Raw genomic sequence first — 19,801 nt, 5'->3', positions numbered from 1 at the left:
ATTCTGACATCTAGGTGACCTGTCTTCCTAAATGTGACCACTGTTGTTCATATACGACTTTAAACTGGATCAAAGAAATGCTGTAAGGTTTCATGAAATTTATAATTTATTACATACACAACCATATCACATACATATGCATACTCTATAATCACTCATAAGGGACATATTAATGAAACTAAGTCTGAAATTTTAAGAAATAATATGCAACATAATTTGGAAAAAATAAACATGGACCTCTTTAAATACATTATCAAATACCAATTCAATTCCTTGAACACACATTAAGGGATTCCTGATTATTTAACTCGACTTTCAGCTGGCTTGTCATGACAAACTGGTACTCTGAAAGAATCTTTAAAACATGCAATACCTGACTGTTTAGTCAGGGGCATTGACCTCTTTTCCCTCAGACTGTCAAATTAAAAAAATGACAAAAGCCAACACAATAGCCATCCAGTATGAATAAATCAAAATTATAGCTATTTTTTATTGGCAGATCAGCAAAAAATATATGCTGGTATGCCACAAAGTTTTAGTAATTAGTTTATGAGTGTCATGAGATGAAAAGGCTGAAAACTGCTGACTTAACTCAAAAGTATGTGCTTTAAAATTACTAAGTCTTGACTTCTGAGTCAAGACAACATATTACTAAGCATATAAGCATTGAATACTACAAGGTACTTTATAATTGCTAATATATCTCTCAGTAAACTTAAGCAATTTGAGAAGTGAGAAAGTAGATAAAATTTTAACAAAAGAACAGTAACAGTCTACTGGCTCGCCCTCAATTAATGGGAAATTAACAGAACCAGATGACTAGATAGTACTACAAAACCTTTATACAACACTACGAAACCTTTACTGTTATTTAATCCAATAAATGCTAAATTAGCAAGTCATAACAACAAAGAAAACATTGAAAACATGAATGTTACAGGTGAAATATTGGGTTGGCCAAAAAGTTCGTTTAGTTTTTTTCTGTAAGATGGCTCTAGTAGCACTTAGTTGTCTATAACTTCATTCAAAACAATTCTGTTAGAGTGTATTGTAATAGCTGTCATATCAGCATTCATTTTTTAAAAACTTATCCAAATTGATGCATTTTTGTGCAGCCATTTTAAAATTAAAGATAAAAGAGGATATGCAACATTTTCAGCGTATTATGCTTTATTATTTCAAGAAAGCAAAAACACACTGAAACATAAGATTTGTGCAGTGTATGGAGAAGGTGCTATGACTGATCAAATGTGTCAAAAGTGGTTTGCAAAGTTTCCTGGTACTATTGACATTTTGGCCAAATAATTCTTTGCTGTGGGGCTGTCTGTGCATTGGAAGCTGATCAGCAGCACTCCTGGCCTCTACCCACTAGAAGCCAATAGCAGGAGATAGCCGACATACTCAAAATATCTAAATCAATAGAGTTATCTGTGAAAATGATGTGTCTTTTACTTTATGAAAAAAACTAAATGTACTTTTTTGCCAATCCAATAAAAGGTTATCAATAAACCAAACTCAACAACTCTCCTCAGTGAGCAGTTTTCTTTTTCTTCAAAGAAAATAAAATAATGGAAAACTGAATATATTTATTGGAAACAAAAAACAGTGCTGTAAGCCAAGTGTTAAACAACGTGAAACCTAATTTTTCCAAAATTTGTCAAAAACAGGAAACACAGAAACTTCCATGGGTTGTAGATATGTTGAAGTGATCCCTAACAAACGTCAGCTAATACACCAAGTAATTAGTTTTCCACACATAAAACAAATTAAAATGTTTTACTTATAAGGAGATAATATAAATATCCTTAGCATTTTGAACATCCATTTCCATTTTTCAGAAATAGAACATAAAGCTACAGTCTCTTAAGAATCCAAACACATCCACATGGCTTCTACAGTTTTTCACTTTTAAGATAAAGAAAGTTTATTATATAACTGTAGTTTTTACTTCCCCTGGGTTTTTCACAAAAATTTATTCCAGCCAAAAAAAGAACATTTTTGAGGTAACCATCACCACTAGCTATAGCAAGCAAAATAACATCATTTTGCATTGCTATATGCAATTACTAAATATGCAGATTACTAAATAAAATTACAAATAATGGCAGGCCTGAAACCTCTGAGGGCTTCATTCCACTACTTGAATATAATATAGAAACTACAAGTGATTAGATGATCCACCAACTCCAATATTATGAACCCTCAAAAAAAAAACCCTAAAATCTAAAACCTTAAAATCCAAAGTCTAAAGCTCTCATGCCCCGAAGTTCTCACCTGACAACACCATCTAGTTCTCATTTGCACATAATTCTAACCAGTCCAGGTTACCTGGGTTCCCAATGTGCATTATGCATAAATGGCAAACTGGAAAACAGCTGGAAGTGATGGGCTATGCAAACCAGCAAAGACCATTAGGGGGGAAAAAAAAACCTTTACCAGGCTTACAAGGGAAAAAACAAAAAAACTATTGTTTTTAAGGAGATGGGAACTGTCTTGTAATTCGTACAAGAAGGTCCCAAGAATGTTGTGTCTCTGTTACAGTACTTTAAAAATTAAGCAATCAAAAGAAGAGGTTAAATAATATTCAGAAATCTGGGTTCTCATTAAGTTTGTGAAGGAGTAAGCTCTTTATTGGGATGTTCAGATATCCAAACAGCATATTACTTAAAATTCCCAATACAAGGAATAAGGTGTATTAATTTGCTTACTATATATATATATAATATTAAAATAGTAACAGTAACATAATATACCTTAGGAAAAAGTACTAGCTATTCCAACCCTCGAGTCTTCACTTGTAAAATCCTCCTAGTAAGGATGTGATGTGAAAGAAGCCTGCCTGCCTGCCTCAAGAGGCACTAAAAGCTAAACATAAATGCCCTGCATGATTACTAATCCGTCTGTCATCTCTACCTATTTGAGATTTATACATTTACTGATGTCAAAAACTGTAATGAGTCTGACTCTAGGCGCCATTTTTTTAAAACAATTTCACAAACCTATTAACACAAATACTTGTTAATCATAACTCTTTCTTTGGTACAAACAAAGCAAAACATTTAATACCTCAAAATGACTCTTAAAAAATTCTAAGTCAAGGTGTCTAGCAAAGAACCCAGGTTTTAGTGTCACCTTATCAAAAACTTATTTTATAACCTTGATAAGTTGATGATGCACTGAACGTACACTTCACATACATGTAAAAAATACAGGAGGAGACGGAGCAATGTGGTCTATACCTATGGGGCTTTGGCGTCGTCACACAAAATATTTGAAATTCTGGGAAAATAGGAAGAGAAACCACTCTTGCAAGTTATGACCATAACTCATAATTCTGCCACCATTTTTAGACTACCCAGTATTTTTTAACTAAAAGTACCTCCATGAAATTTCTATTAACTTTTATAGTAGCCACCAACCTTTATAGTAGATGGTTCTAATACAAAGAAAAGTAAAATAAGAAAAATTTCTGGATTGCATATTCATTTCATTACACTAGACCTTGAAGTGGATACATTCCTATTATTTTTAACACAATTTTTTTTCTTAACATATTCACTAACTTGAGCAAACAGAACTTTCTTTTCTTTGGCTAACTAAAAATACACAAATGTACAAATAACACAACAAAAGACCTTACTATAAAATAAAATTATGACTAAAGAAGTCTTCTGTTCTTCAATATTTTACTAAATCTGTAAATGTTCATGACCTTTGATTCACAAATTCCTCTTTTAGAACTCTGTATCACAAATACACATACGAAAAATATGTGGAAGAATACTCAATGCAGTGCTGTTTGTAAAGTTAAAAATTAGAAACAATTCAAAAGCATCCACTAACATCACTGTTTAAACAAATGACAGTATACCCTAAAATGAAATAATAGTGTTTTTAAAAGACTACAGCAGAAAAAACTTGCAGATTTTAAGTATTAATTTAAAAAATCTACCCAGCTATACTGCCGGTAAAAAAAAAAGATACAATAGCCAAAAATAACCTGTGGAAATAGGTTGGATGGAAATAGGTTAATGGATGGACATAACCTATGTCCTATGTCCATCCATTTACCAGTTGATGGAACAACCCAAATGTCCATCAACTGGTAAGTGGATGGACAAAATGAGGTATAGCATAAAATGTAATACAATTTAACAATAAAAAGGAACAAACACTGACACATGCTACTTTATGAACCTCATAAATACTTTACTAAGTGAAAGAAGCCAGACACAAGAGACCACATTTTGTATAATTATATGAAATGTCCAAAATAGTGAAATCTATAGAGAAAGAAAGTAGATTAGTGGCCGCCTAGAACTAATGGTGGAAAAGAGAATTAACTGTATATGAGCATGAGGGATCTAATGACTGGGAAGATAAAAATACTCTAAAACTGATTTATGGTGATGGTTGCACCACTCTGTAAAGGTACTAAAAACCATTAAACTGCATGCTTAAAATGGGTACCTTTTATGACAGAAAAAATATGCTTCAATAAGGTTGTTTTAAAAAAAGAAAAAAATGGGACGTTGGGAGATTCCATTTTTCTCTTGGAGAATAGTTTTACTGGGTTTTGTCTTGTCTTAACAAATTGGTTCTTGCTATCTTGATTCCTGGAGGTTGGTATCTTCCTCATAAGAACAATATATTTTTTAATTTTTATTTTTAAATAATTATAGACTTATAGGAAACTGCTGAAAAATATACAGGGAGGTTCCGCATATAAGCAAGATTTTTTTTAGTTGAATGGTCAAATCATATTTACTTAGAAAGGTCAGCCCTCCCTAACAGCTGGATATGGTTGCTATTTATGTTCATTGGTAGCAGATGACTATAGCATTCATAATGGTCCATTCTTCTGTGGAGGCCTGATGTTGCTTTTTTTTTTTTTAAGGTAAAAAAAATTAAACTCTATTGAGTTAAAAAGGAAAGTGGAAAACAGAAACCTAGTAGGATTTCATTTTCACTGAAAAAATAACATGTTGCATATAAGTATGTATACGAAAGGAATCTGAAGGCATATACACCAAATTACTGACAGCAAATTATTTCTGGAAAGTGGAATAATGAGTACAGAATCACTTTCCAATAAAAAATAATAATAAGCCAAGTCTTCAATATAGATATAACAGAGTTAAGAGCTATCATAAAAAGCAGTTTCAAAATGCAATTTTCTCCCAAGTATACTACAACTGTTGATATAAAATCTTGCTTATCAATGGCTGTTTATTACCTCTGCTCAAATTTTTTAATTACTTTCTTACAACAGTTTTACTGAGATGTAATTCACAAACTATACAATTCACCCATTTAAAATGTACATTGTAATAATTTTTAGGGTATTTACAGAGTTGTGCAACCATCACCGTAATCAATGTAACATTATTGCCGCCCACCAAAAACACAAACAAAAAAACCCAGAACCAAACACAGACAATCCTCAGTGTTTAGTTCCAGACCACTGTAACAAAGTGAGTGTGACAAAAAAAGCAAGCCGTAAGCTTTTTGCTGGTTGGAAGGTCTTGTCTCCAATTTATAAAAAAAAAAACACATCTGTGAAGCGCAATAAAGCAAAGCACAAAATGAAGAACACCTGTAGCTAGATTTTCGAGAGTAGATATTTAGTAATCAGTCATGAGCTTCTTTGCAGCTGGCTATTCATTCATTTAATTGACACAAGTAAATGCATATGTTCACAAAGAAATCTGACCAAGAATGCGTATTAGCAGCATTATTCATAAGAGCCAAAGGATGGAAACAACCCAAAAGTCCATGATCTGACAAATCAATAAACAAAATGTGATATACTCACGCACTAGAATATTATTCAGGCATAAAAGAATCACTGATATATGCAACAACATTGATTAACCATGAAAACAGTATGCTAAGATAAAGCCAGTCACAAAAGACCACATACTATTGGATGATTCCATTCATATTGAAGTCCAGAATATAAAAATAAAGAAAGTAGATGAGTGGGTTGCTTGGGGTGGCAGGTGGGGGCGGGAGTAATGTAGGGGATTATAAAAGGTACAGGGTTTCTTTTTGAGGTAATGAAAATGTTTTTAAATTGGCTGTAATAATGATGGCAAGTATTATCACAACTGACTGTGAATGTTACCAAAAACCGCTGAACTGTAGGCTTGAAATGACTGACCCGTATGGTGTGGTATGGTATGGCACAGTATGGTATGGAAAGGACAATACGGCTCAATGACATTGTCCAAAAAGTTCAGTAAATATTTTTATGCTTTTTAATCAATAAATTCTTGCAGAGAAATTTTCAGTATTAACTGACAAAACCAGCTATTAACACTACTGTTGGCCCAAGGAGGACAACTGCTATGAAGGTCTGCACTAAAATAAGATCTTTTATCTGATAATCTTAATGTACTTTACAAAGAGCTATGACTTTCAGAGAACATCAACTGATGTTATAATTCAATAAAGATAAGTGTTAAAAATCTTTGTATAATATTCCTAGGATAAAGTAGGAAGAAAGTTTTACCATCCTCTGAAAAATAAAAGTCCAGAATCATACAGGTCTTTTAAAAACTCAGTTCCTACTGTTTCCTCTTACCACTCTAATTTAACTAAGATGACTGCAGTTAACAGTTTGATATGTATCAGTTCAGATTCCTTTTCAAATACAGTAACATACTACTTTTTAATATGAAAATGAGGTTTACTCTGCATATTGTCTTGCACTTAAATTAGCAACTGAAGTGAAATTTAGCTGAAAAGATAAGTTGTAAATAAGGTAACCAAGTCACTAAAATGCTCCTATTTTTTTCAAGCCTAATGTAATCTACGAATAAGATATCCTTGAAATTTCAGATTTAAAGTTTAAATTAGTCATCAATCTTATTTTGGAACTCCAAAGTCATTTTTTTCTGGCTGATTTTATAACTTTATACTGAAAGTTTCTTAAATAGATTATAAAATATAATATAACATATTTCCATTTGAAAAAATGTGTACCTCCATTAACAAGGCTATGAAATTTCTATTTTAACTAAAATGGATCTCATCTAGGTTTTAAGAGCCACAAAAGTAATAGCAGAAAAAACGCAAAACTGTAAACCCCACAGATTTTAGTTAATGGTCTGACTTCTCTTTCAAAGGCAACAGTAAATTAAACACTTAAATTTTCGAGTCCAAGAGCTGAATAACAGGCAGAAGATAAGAGTATAGAGTCTATGAACTAAGAAGTTAAGCTGTGGCTGGTGTGGTTCAGGACTGAGCACCGACCTGCGAAGGAAAGAGTTGCTGGTTCGATACCCAGTCAGGGTGCATGCCTGGGTTGTGGGCCAGGTCCCCAGTGCGGGGTATGAGAGAGGCAACCACACACTGATGTTTCTCTCCCTCTCTTCTCCCTCCTTTCCCCTCTATCTAAAAATGAAATAAATAAAATCTTTTTTAAAAAGTTGATTTTACCCTTCCAATTAAAATATATATATTTTGGAGGGAGAAGAGAAAGGTCAGGAGGTGCTGTCCTGTGAACAATAATATGCCTTAACCTTCCTTTGAACTCCAGGCTACTTCATAAATAAATGAACAAACAAACAAACAAACAAACATCACTTCCTACCTTTCTACATTCCCCTTTTACTATAGCTCTTTACCAACATTTATTAGAAAACCTTGGACAAGTAACACCCAAGTATAATATTAACACATGCCTGATAGAGTCTCACCTTATCAGCTTTCTCTGAAAGACAAAAATAAAACATTTAACTAAAAATACATCTAATTCTAAAGATACTTTTATTTCCTTTGAAGAACTGCCTCTTTAGCAAAGAATTTCTTAAACACTTTTGATGGGAATTCAACAAATATGCAATGACAGCCCCTCAGTGCTTTTTTGCCTTGAAAACTGCTGGACAAAAAGAATAAAATATATGGAAGCAATTTTTCACATAGGACCACCAAAACTATTCTGCAGAACTACTGACAAAATATTGCTAACGCAAAATACAATGATTAAAATATGTGGAATGAGAAGTGCTCAGCAGTCAAACCTTGACAAATGTTTGACATATTTACTCAAACATTTGTCAATGGACTGAAGGAAATAAATCTTATCACATTAAAAAACTGTTTTCTCACCCGTCAGATACTACTCCCTAATCTTTTTAATTATAACTCACCTCTTTAAATCCTTTAAGTTAAATCCGAAAAGCTATCTAAATAGATATTGCATATGGATTAAACAAAAATAGCAGTTGTATTTTTCATTTTTATATCTTTCGAATTTTCTGTAATTCTTACATGAATGTAATTTTCATTACTTTCAAAATGAAAATAATAAAACTTACTTAACAATTTCAGCTTTCTCAAAAACTGTTCAAGCTATGCTTACAAAAACAGAAGGCTGCCTCTTAAACTGGCATCTTTTTTTGTTTCAACACTTAAATCTCCAGTCTGTATAATTTATAGGTATAATAAAACAAAACTATCAATAACCTAACTGTCCAAATGAGAGGGGTGGTCAAAAAAATTTGACCTCTCCATTCCATGGAAACCTATGTAGTCACTGAAAATATTTTCAATACTTAGTCGCACTAGAAAAATGCTTAGCATCACTTGAAAACTCTAGATACAAACTACACAGTAGAACCCCCATTTTAAAATGTGCATTTGTAAGGATCTCAGAGGATAGAGGAAAAGGCTATAGTAATTTCTACTTTTTTCTGTATTCTTCTGTGTTTTACCTATTACATCATAATGGTTATAATTAAAAGGGGAAACCATCTTCACTGGCTGTTATTTCACCCAACCAGAAACTAACACTGTTAGTTTTAAGGCCCCAGCTCAACCAACTAGCTTTACTTAATTGTGCTTTCCTATCTTTTCCCTAGTCAACCAAACATGCTACTCAATATCTTCCATAACTTTTACTTCTGCAATCCATCAAGGAATTGTATATGCCTAATGGAACTGATGGAATTATGTGCCTTATCGTCATCACACAGTTCACTAATCATTTCCCAATTTAATCCTCTCAAACTCTGGTCATTCCAGCAACACTCTCTAGCATCTTCATCAACAGACATAACTATACATCTCAGTTGCTGTTGTGCCGTTTTTGTTTCTCTCCACTTCTGACCAATTTATGATAACTTCTGTGGACCCAATTATTATTAAAGTTCTTCTAACTCTAATATTCCTTAATTTTTCCACACTAGGTAAATTGAAAGCCAAGCCCTACTTCCCTTTCCAAGTCTGTATGACCCTATATTTCTATATGGATTTCTTAAGATTAATTGTTCTAGAATTATGAAATCAGGATGGATAGTCTCCAAAGATACCCCATGACTCAAAAAAAAAACCAAACAAACCCTACTTCCAAAGGTCTTACGCTAGCCAAATATGCAGGATAATACAAAGTATACCTGTTCTCCCATGCATTCGTCTAAATAATTTGTTCTGAAAGGATAAGAGCACTTAGGATTTACTGTGTGGGGCTAAAAAATAACCAGACAGCATATTTTTATTCTTTCTAAATCAATGTTCTAGCTAGCCCTGGCTGTGTAGCTCAGTGGATTGAGCACAGGCCTGTGAACCAAAGGATTGAGGTTAGATTCCCAGTCAGGACACATGCCTGGGTTGCAGGCCAGTTCCCAGCAGGGGACACACAAGAGGCAACCATACATTGATATTCCTCTCCCTATCTCCTTCCCTTCCCCCCTAAAGATAAATAAATAAAATCTTTTAAATAAATAAATAAATGTTCTAAAATCTTTCACTAAACTGAATTTATATAGACTAGATCAGTATCAATTTTTCACTTTCCAATTCCTTCTAGATTAAGGCAAAAATACAAAACAATCTTTCCTCCACCCCAACCCCCACCAAAAAAATCTAAGGGCCTAACAACAAAATGTAGTGCCTTCTAAAGTACTACAATTTTATAATGTCTACCTGTCAAGTCTACTTAAACCTAGTTAGATGAATCTAGTTTGCATTTTCATAGCCTGTTAAAGATGAAAACAATTTGGGCATGGCTAACTGGCTAACAGTTATACAATAATACATTTTAATGTACTGGATGTTATTTGCTTATATATACACATAGGTTATCTCTGGAAGTCTACATGAGAAACTCATAACTGAAAAAGTGATCACCTCTGGGGAGATCTTGATGGTTGGAGAAAAAGGAGATTTTATACTGTATTTATTCCCTTTTGCACCTTTTGAATACTGAATCATGTAAATGTCATGAATCTGTTAACTAATGTATATATTTAAATATACATACACATGTACTTTTAAAATTTTAGTATATCTTTTGGTGGGATCATATCCTAAGCAGATACCCCCAAACTACAATATCCAGAAATTTCAAGTAATAGAAAGTCTATATTCTTGTTTTCTATAGTCAGTACTAATTTTCTAAAGACATATATTTTTAAATTATCATATTATTAAATAACCCCAAAGAATGTGTGTGTGTGTGCATGTGGTTATTAGTCTCATCTAAGACACTAAACTTATATTAAATAATCAAACAAAAATATAATAATGTTTTGTGTTCAATGTCCTATTAATAGCAATTCCAGGTTTTTAAAAAACCTCTCAGTTTATCTGTATAATCACAGATGAAATTTGGGATATATAACCAAGTGTTCCAATTTTACTTAAAACTTAAGTATGACAAAAACAGTGAAATCAGCAAACAAATGGAATAAGACTGTTGCACTGGTTAATCAGTAAAAGAAATAAGGAAAGAAATAAGGAAAAACTTCAGGACAAAAATTCCTAAGATAACTGTTGTTCATTCTTGATATGCTGACTAGAGATAATCTTTGGAAAGTTACCTAACTAAAAATGTCAGTTTATCACAATGTGATGTATGCTAAAAAATACTTGGTGTCTTTTGAAAAATGCCTCAAAATGAGAACTCTAAGCTATTTATTCAAGCATGTTGTGTTCTTATTCTCCCCCTTCAATAATTATCACCTCTGAAATCCATTCCTTAAAAAAAATTTAACTCCTGAATTTAATAACCTGAACTTATACAAAACATAAAGCTATTTTAATAGTTATGATGCAATGATAACATAGAGACTCTAAAAAGTATTACTAACTAGTGCTTGACTCTTAGGAGAATGGGGCAGCACACACGCTTCCTCATTGTAATAATTGTTGATATCTTTTTAAAGTTATATATCTTCTGATGAGCCAACAGCTGTTTTTACATATTAAAGGCAATGGTGTAGTGTCTGCTATTAAGATTTTTGATGTCCTGCCATTGTCCTGATACACCATGGTTATGGGTTCGATCTCAGTCATGACGTATACAAGAATCAACCAATGAATGCTTAAATGTGTGGAGCAACAAATCTCTCTCTTCCCCCACACCTCTCTCTCAAATCAATAAATAAAAAAAGATTTTTGTAGTCCAATTTTAATACAAAAGAAAAACATTTTCAGCTTGATTACCAATGGTGCTTATCCTTCGTGGCAAAAACTGACTTATCAGCAACAAAACACCTGTCATTTAGGAAGTGCAAATATTGAGTACATTAATTCTTCTTTCCTTAATATTATATAAGTAAAATCTGTAACATAACATACGGTTTGAGTTAAAAAATTATATTTTAAAGAAAAAGGCAGGATGTACTGCTTTAAAAAAAGCTTGAAGAGAGTTTGAATGCTTTAAATTTTCCTCTAATAAAATGCCACAACAAAAGGTTTGTCTTTTTACATGTAGGAGGAAAAACAATTAATAGGATGTTTGGTTATAAACCTAAAACTTTAAAGGTTCCCATTATCTCACTCTGGCAAGTTTTATTTTGTTCTGTCAGTGCCACTTTAAACATTCAAGGAGAAAAAATTAGTTGTAAGTTGTCTATTTTAAGAAATTATTTTGTAAGTGATCCCAAGATATGAAAATTTTTAAGTTGTTTTAAACAGACAACTATCAAATTCTCAGATGTTATTTGGTTCCTAGACTTCCCTAGTTCATTTAATTCTCCTCCAGAGCTTTTAAAACTCTAATTAATTAGAGCTTTCGGCCCCAACACCAGTCTTGGAAGTAAAATAAAATGCAGTCTATTTTAACTATTTGTATTCAATAGTGAAGTGAAGGCAAAGCCTGAAACTAATTAGATTTGGGATTCACTGCAGATTTCAGATAGCCAAATTTATTCCTCTATTAAAAGGGCCTAAAAAAAAGAACATACACAAAACTTGTACAAAAATGTTTATAGAAGCATTATTCATAATGGCCAAAAATATCACACGAGGCTCAGCTATGTTCTCAAAGCTCAGCTAACAGAAAACAAAAGATAACTTTAAAAATACTACTAAATTAAACTTCTAAAACACATTCATGCATCAAAAAGTATGCAAAACAGCCCTAGCTGTGTAGCTCAGTCGGTTAGTGTTATGCAATACATCAAGGTTGAGGGTTCGATCCCCAGTCAGAGAACATACAAGAAACAGCCAATGAATACATAAGTGGAATAACAAAATCATGTCTGTCTCTCTCTCAAATCAATAAATAAAAAATTTAAATATATATTTTAAAAATAAGCAAAACATTTTAAGCATGTCATTTTAATTGATTATTTTTAAAGTTGTATAGCCCTGGCTGATGTGGCTTGGTGGACTGAGTGCAGGCCTGGGACCCAAAGGGTCGCTGGTTCCATTCTTAGTTTAGGGCACTTAGTGCCTGGGTTGCGGGCCAGGTTGACCCGTAGAGAGCACTCAAGAGGCAACATTATTTCTCTTCCTCTCTTTCTCCCTCTCTTCCCCTCTCTCTAAAAATAAATGAATAAAATCTTTAAATAAAATAAAATAAAAGTTTTGTTAAGTTGACATTGTAAAACCTAAAGTCTGATAGGCTAAACCAAAAATTCATGTGGAATGCAAGGGACCCAGAATAGCCAAAATAACCTTCAGAAAAAATAATGAAATCAGAGGACTCATACTCCTGATCCCAAACTTACCACAAAACTACAGTAATCAAAACAATGTGGTAGCAGCATAAGGATAAACAATGGAAATAAACCCATACAGCTATGGTCAACTGATTTTCAGCAAGGATACCAAGACTATTCAAATGAAGAAAGAAGACCCTTTTCAACAAATGGTGCTGGGACTTTTCACATGCAAAAGAATGAACTTTTATCTCTTCTTCCCCCACACACAAAAATTAACTTCAAATGGATCACATGCCTAAATCTAAGAGCTAAAGCTATAAAACCAACAGAAGAAAACAATAGAAGTAAATCTTTGAGACCCTGGGAAGCATATGAGATCTTGCTCCTCAGCATATGTTGTCGGTTTGGCTAAAATAAACTCTTATAAAAATCCTCCCCGCCAAAAAACCTTGGTGATGCTGGTCTAGGAAAGACTTCTTAGATAAATAACAAAAGCGTAAGAGAAAAATCAGATAAATAGGGCTTCAATGAGACTTCATCAAAATTAAAAACATTTGTGCTTCAAAGTACACAAGAAAGTGAAAAAAGATAACTCACAGAATGACAGAAATGTTTACAAAGTCATGTATCTGATGAGACATGTACCCAGAATATAAAAAGAACTCTTAAAACTCAGTAAGAAGACAAACCAATCTAAAAATGGGCAATGAATCTAAACAGACATTTTCCCAAAGAAAATACATACGTGGGCAATAAACACATGAAAAGATGTTCAACATCATTAGCTACCACAGAAATGCAAATGAAAACCACAATGAGATCCTACTTCATACCCATCCACCGTATACCAGTGTGGCTCAGTTGGTTGGGCACTGTTCTGCAAAGCAGAGGGTTGCCCGTTCAATTCTGGTCAGGGCACATGCCTGGACTGCAGGTTCATCCAGGGTCCAGGCGTGAACAAGGGGCGAATGAATGACATTTCTCTCTTACATGAATGTTTCTCTCCCACTCTTTCTCCTTACCTTCCCCTCTCTCTCTAAAAAAAATAAAATCTTAAAAAAAAAAAAAAAAGAGAAGAAGTGCTGTCCTGCATGTGGAAAAACTGGAATCCTCAGACACTGAGAGTGGAATTGTAAAATGGTTCTGTCATTCTGAAAAAGTTTGGTAGTTCCTTGAAATGTTAAACATAGAATTATCATATGACCCAGCAACTCCATTCCCAAAAGAAATGAAAACATGTGCCCACAAAAACCTGTACAAAAATGATCATAGCATTATTCATAATAGCCAAAAAGTGAAAACCAGTAAATGTCCATCACTAGTAATGGATAAATAAAATGTGTGTATACATGTACATATACACACACACACATATATACACACAATGGAATGTTTAGTCATAAAACTGAATTAAGTACCGATACAAGCATGTTACATCATGAACACTGGAAACACGCTAAGTGAAAGAAACCAGTCACAAAGGATCATATACATGATCCCATTTATTTGATATGTTCAGAAGAGACAAATCTACGGAGGCAGAAATCTACAGATGAGTTGCCTAGGGCTGAGGCAGGAGGGAAATGGGGAGTAACTGCTAATAGATAATCCTTTTCTGAGGTGCTAAAACTGTTCTAAAATTGACTGTGTGTATGTCTGAACAACTCTGTGAACATACGAAATAATCCTTGAATTGTACACTTAAATGGGAGTATTGTACCTCAATAAAGCTGTTTTTTTTTTAAAGAAAACCTAATGTATTTATGTTGCTTGTGGAAAACAAGGAACATAAAGACAAATAACTATGAACTGATTTGATTACTACAAGTTCATGCCTGAGACACTTAGAAATAAGAATTTAAGGCACAATCCTATGCACTGAAAGATTACTCCTTTAAATATTTCTAAACCTTAAAATGGAATTGTAGTACTTGAAACTGTCCGGGCATAAAATGAGATTCATCCAAGATACCTGAATAAACATATTACTTTCCTGTACATGGCTGAACTGTACTTCCCATGACAATAAACAATAACTACAGCAAAACACCACAGGGAGAGTGAGAAGTCATTCTCAAAGAACCTAATACTAATAATGAGTTCAGAGGAGGGGTGTGGAAAGAATGAGGAAGGGGAAGGAACACAGGGACAAGGGGAAATCTCAGTGCACTTAAGCCCCAAGAATCCAGTTACATTAAATTCAACTTTTATTCGCTTTGTGAACAGGCCCAGAGGCAAAGTCCTGGGCGCAGACCAACGAGCCGAACTGCGAAGCCGAGAGGAAATGCCGATCCGGCCTCAGCACGGAATTCAGTGTGAAAATGGTGGGGGGCAAAAGGGCTCAGATGGTGGGCTGGCGCGGGAGCGAGTCGAGCCCCCTCCACCTGGCTGGGGCCCGCGCTCTCCGACAGCGCACAGCTGGGGGCGGCCGCGCCGCGGCCCGTCGTGGGCGTCCCAGCTGCCGAGCACGCCCGGCGCCCGGAGCCTCCGGGGCCGGATCCCGTCTCCCGCCCCATTCGCGCTTTGTCCCAGCGCGGCCAGTCCTCAGTCTCCCCGCCGCGGGTTGAGGGGCCACGCTGCCAGCTCCCGTTCCCCGCAAGGGCTGCGAGCCCGCGAGTCCGGACGGCCGCCGACTCCTCGCCCCCCAGGCTTTATCCAGGCGGAACACAGCAGGCGGCGGTCCGAGGACGCTCACCCTGTCCGCTGAGCCGCTGCCGCTACGGTCCCAAGCGCAGAAAGCCTTGGACTCCGAAACCCACACAATTTCTAATATCCTCCTCTTACCCAAAAACTCTCGACGAAATGCGCCATGACCATCGTGCCGCCGCCGCCGCCGCGCCGGGTTCTGCGTCCGCGTCCGTCCGCCGCTGTGTAAACACCGGCCCGGCCCCCACTGCGCCCCCGCCTTTCACCGCCACCGCCTTCTTCCCAGAGTCCAGCCCGTACCCTCCAGGGCGCATGCGCCACCTAGCGGCTGCTGGGACGGGACAAACACTTAAAGCCGTCTGGTGCGCGCATGCGCCCGAGGTCTCATTCCCGGGTTTTAGTGGCCGGCCTTTTTTTCTCTCCCTAGCGCGAGTGGAGGTAGATTGAGTCTTCTCTTGGGAATGGTGGAGAACCGGAACCCTGAGGAGTCATCGGGACGACTATCCGCACCCTCTGTGGTGTGACTGGTACCGGACCAGGGACTGAGCTAAGAGAGGGGCCAGCTAGCGGCAGTTGAGCCCGTAGCTTGGCTGCCAGCTCAGTTTCTTCTCACTAGACTCCCTTCCCGTGCCTTCCAGGATCCAAATGGATCCTGAGGCTGGGCAAGTTGGGATAGGGGAAACTTGGCCGCTAGCCACTTGGAGGAGATTCTGAGAAACCTTTGGTCAATAGGGTGCTTTTCCTTGACAGGGCACTAAGAACCAAAAGAAAACTTTCCGAGGCCGGAAAAGGAGGGAAACGCCCAGTGTCGCCAGATTGCCACTGGAGCGGCGCGAGACTCAGGCACCAAGTCCATGACCTCTAGCACGCCTGGCGCAAACTAACCAGGATGGCTGACAGCAGGAACAAGATCCGAAACGAACAAATTTCCCTGACTCAGGCATGGGTTGTTTTTTTTTTTTTTTTTTTTAGTCTCTTCAGTCTCTTGTTCGTGTAAGTCCATGGTTCTCTTAGCAACTTTAACATTTTGGAAAAGGAAACAAGTTTGAACATGCCTCAGCATAACAGAAAAACTAAATCCCCTTCCCATGCCTTGCATTCCCAAAAGTTAAGTGAAAAGAACTCAGCTTTTGTACAGAGGTCTCAAGTTCACTGTCACCAGGTCGGCAGCTCTTGATGCCAAGCCCTCAAACAGATTTAGTGTAGCTTTAACTACACGTCACACCTCCCCAGATCTTGTGACTTCAGGCATAACAAACAACACTGTTTCTTCACTGAAATTTATTTACATCCTTAAAAGTAAAATAAAGCCACGTGGTGCCTTTTACATGGATGAAACTGGAAAGTGTTGAATTGGGACTAGTTGGGTAATAGTATTGTCATATCTTTTTATGAATATCTTTTAGATATACATATAGGATATAATGATAAGACATGTAGAATTTTCTTAAAAATTCATTGAGGGTCAGGAGATGAATAGGAGTACACATGGAACAAGACTGACCATGAAGTGTCCATTGTTGAAGCTAGGTAATGGAAATGTTGTGGTTCACTGTACTATTCTCTTTTTGTATAGAAGTTTGCTATTTCTTTCCTGTAGAAAGTCTTCATAATATTGTCATTAGCACCTAGTTTTGGGGAAAGTCATACTTAGAAATATGTTACCATTCTCTAACCCATTAGTCTAGTACTATCTTTTATGATGCTGGAAAATTCTGGAAAAAAATACAACCATCTAGATCTCCACACAAATATGATTGGCATTAAATTCCCAGTATCACAAAGCACTCACACTCTTACAGCTGGGCAGGAAATGCCTCTTTCCTGGACCCCATGCTTTCAGAGACCTTGCCTATCACAAATGCACACAATAACTTATTTTAAAAATATATAAATGCCTCTGCCACACCTACTCTAATATGGAACACTGGCCTACAGTCATAAATACCCTGTCTCACGACGGACATTGTTTGGCCCCAGGGGAAAACTGTATCTCTTGCCCTATGTCTTTAAAACAAAAACTGGATTCCATGTGCAGTGACAATCTCTGGGTAACAGAGCTGCCCATTTCAGAAATAAGCTGCTGTGAAGTTCAGGCAGAATTTGAAAAGCAGAAGAGCTTAGGTTTAAAAAAAATGACGAATAGTTAGTTAATTTACAGAATCCTTTCTCTCAGCTTGCATGCAATAAATTCTTGAAAAGTATTGTTTTGCATAACAAAATGGTGCCAAGGGCAAATTTTCCTTCTCTTGGTGTTCCTATTTGTGCTACCAACACTGACAATGTACCATAGTACGTACTCAAGCAGTTGCACATGGTACACTGGCCTCCACTTGTATTCTTACCTCCGATCTTACAAATATTACCTGGAGTCCTGCCACAAAGATAAATATCCTGTGTATTTTGGTTATTTACAAGGTTTATTAGGGTCAAAACACCATATGCTATAATTGCCTGGTATTTAAATTGTGGGACTTTATAGTAAATGGTGATTGAGTTTACTAAATTTCAGGCAGGATGTCGTAGTAGAAGAATGTGAGTAGTATCAGCCACCTTCTGTCCTCTCAAGTGAGGTTTTCAGGGATGCACATATACTCTAGCAAAATATACATAAGGTCCTAAGTGGGTGGCTCATTCATATGCCTTGAAGTATTTATGTGACACACAATTACCCTTGCTTATCCAAACAGATTCTGAAATTATTAAAAACTGACATAGATAATGGCAATGTTCCTTCCACTCACTGCCTATAATACTGCCTGTACTACTGCACTGAATAGTCATTTAGTAAATGTTCAGTGAAAGAATGGATGAATGACTGAGCCTATTATAGAAATTCCAGGTGTATGAGACTTTGGATATGTAATAAATTCATGCTGATTTTACTCATACTATTTATTAATTGTTGCTAGATCTTAGAACCTATAATAAAAGTCATTATTTAAGTTCTACTTGACTTAATTTCCTCACATGACTTTAAATATTTTCAAAAGAGTTCTTTTGGGCTTGAGTATACTTTAGAAAGAATAAGCTGCCTTTTGTAATAAAAATAAAATAAAACCAAAATAATAATGTTCAAGATTTGGCAGATCTATTGGAAGGGACCCCTAAAACAATTTAGTTTTCAAATTTCGGGTGCATCCACCATCAGATTCATCTTCCTCTTAGGATCTCTCTCTAATTATACCTGCCATCAACATGTTGGCTTCCAGAGGATGCTGTTGGTCTCTATTAAACTGTGGCCCAAGCATGCATGTTATAGCTTAAATCATACCCGGACTGCTGAAATATAACTTGATAAGTGGTAGCAACTAAGAGAAAATAAATTAACACAAAATAATCTAAATCAGCCCTGGCTGGTGTGGCTCAGTGGACTGAATGCCAGCCCATAAACTGAAAGGTTGCTGGTTCGATTCCCAGTCAGGGCACATACCTGGGTTGTGGGCCACGTCCCCATTTGGGGGAATGCAAGAGGCAACCAATCCAGGTATCTCTCACACATTATTGTTTTTCTCCCTCCCTTCCTTTTTTTAAAAAAAGTAAATAAATAAAATCTCTTTAAAAATAATCTAAATCTAAATTCTCTATTTTACAAAACATTGCCTCTGTCCAAGATTTGAGGGGAAGGCACCCAGAAGACTTCCCTCTTTTCATTCCTTAGTTTGATCTTCCATTTGCAATCCTGGGTTTAGCTCACAGCACATTAATGAACATTTAGTTACAAAGGTCATTTCCTCATTGCTTCATTCGAAATTAGTTCTATTCCAGAAGAGTAGGCAAAAAGTAAAACTTAAAAAAATTTCTTTCAATATAATTTTGAATTTTTTAAATATAATTTTGCTAATATAGCTCCTACTTGTTTCCAGGATGAGCATGGCAGAAGAAAAGCTATTATAAACCTCTCCTTTCTCCACTAATTTTTTCAATTAGTGGAGGAAGCATCCTGTGTCACACACAGTAGTCCTTCCCTGTACTCATCTCACACTTGAAAATAACAAGTGGCAATAGAGCTGAGCTCCATTGAAAGGCGGAAGAGAAATAGTCAGATCCCTGAAGTCTGTTGTTCTCTTGTTTTTCCCTACTCAATAGCAGCACATTGAAAACAAAAGCTGTATGCAAAAGAGAACGAAAAGCAGAAGTTTTTCAGGTGTATACAGGCAGGCAAGGAGATAGGAACAAATTAAACTGCAGAATGAAGCTAAATACCACCCTCCACACACTCTTCTCAGTTCAGAGCAGCTCACTAGGTGCACCTTTCT

General features: G+C 36.0%; 1 protein-coding gene across 2 annotated transcripts in view; it reads right to left on the bottom strand.

Moving 5' to 3' along the window:
* The window catches only part of FCHO2 (FCH and mu domain containing endocytic adaptor 2), a 125,398-nt gene extending 109,551 nt beyond the window's left edge, over positions 1-15,847 (bottom strand). The window contains exon 1 of one of the 2 annotated variants that reach the window (XM_053657232.1): positions 15,681-15,847. In XM_053657232.1, coding sequence (XP_053513207.1) covers positions 15,681-15,713 — 33 coding nt within the window. In that variant the 5' untranslated portion in view covers positions 15,714-15,847. The remainder of the gene's footprint in view (positions 1-15,680) is intronic. The other variant, XM_053657231.1, reaches the window with a different exon arrangement.
* Positions 15,848-19,801: the final 3,954 nt, after the last annotated feature.

The sequence above is a fragment of the Artibeus jamaicensis genome, unplaced genomic scaffold (assembly GCF_021234435.1).
Source record: "Artibeus jamaicensis isolate MK-2021 breed Jamaican fruit bat unplaced genomic scaffold, CSHL_Jam_final scaffold_369, whole genome shotgun sequence".
NCBI lineage: Eukaryota > Metazoa > Chordata > Mammalia > Chiroptera > Phyllostomidae > Artibeus > Artibeus jamaicensis.
This window is presented reverse-complemented; position numbering and strand designations above follow the sequence as displayed.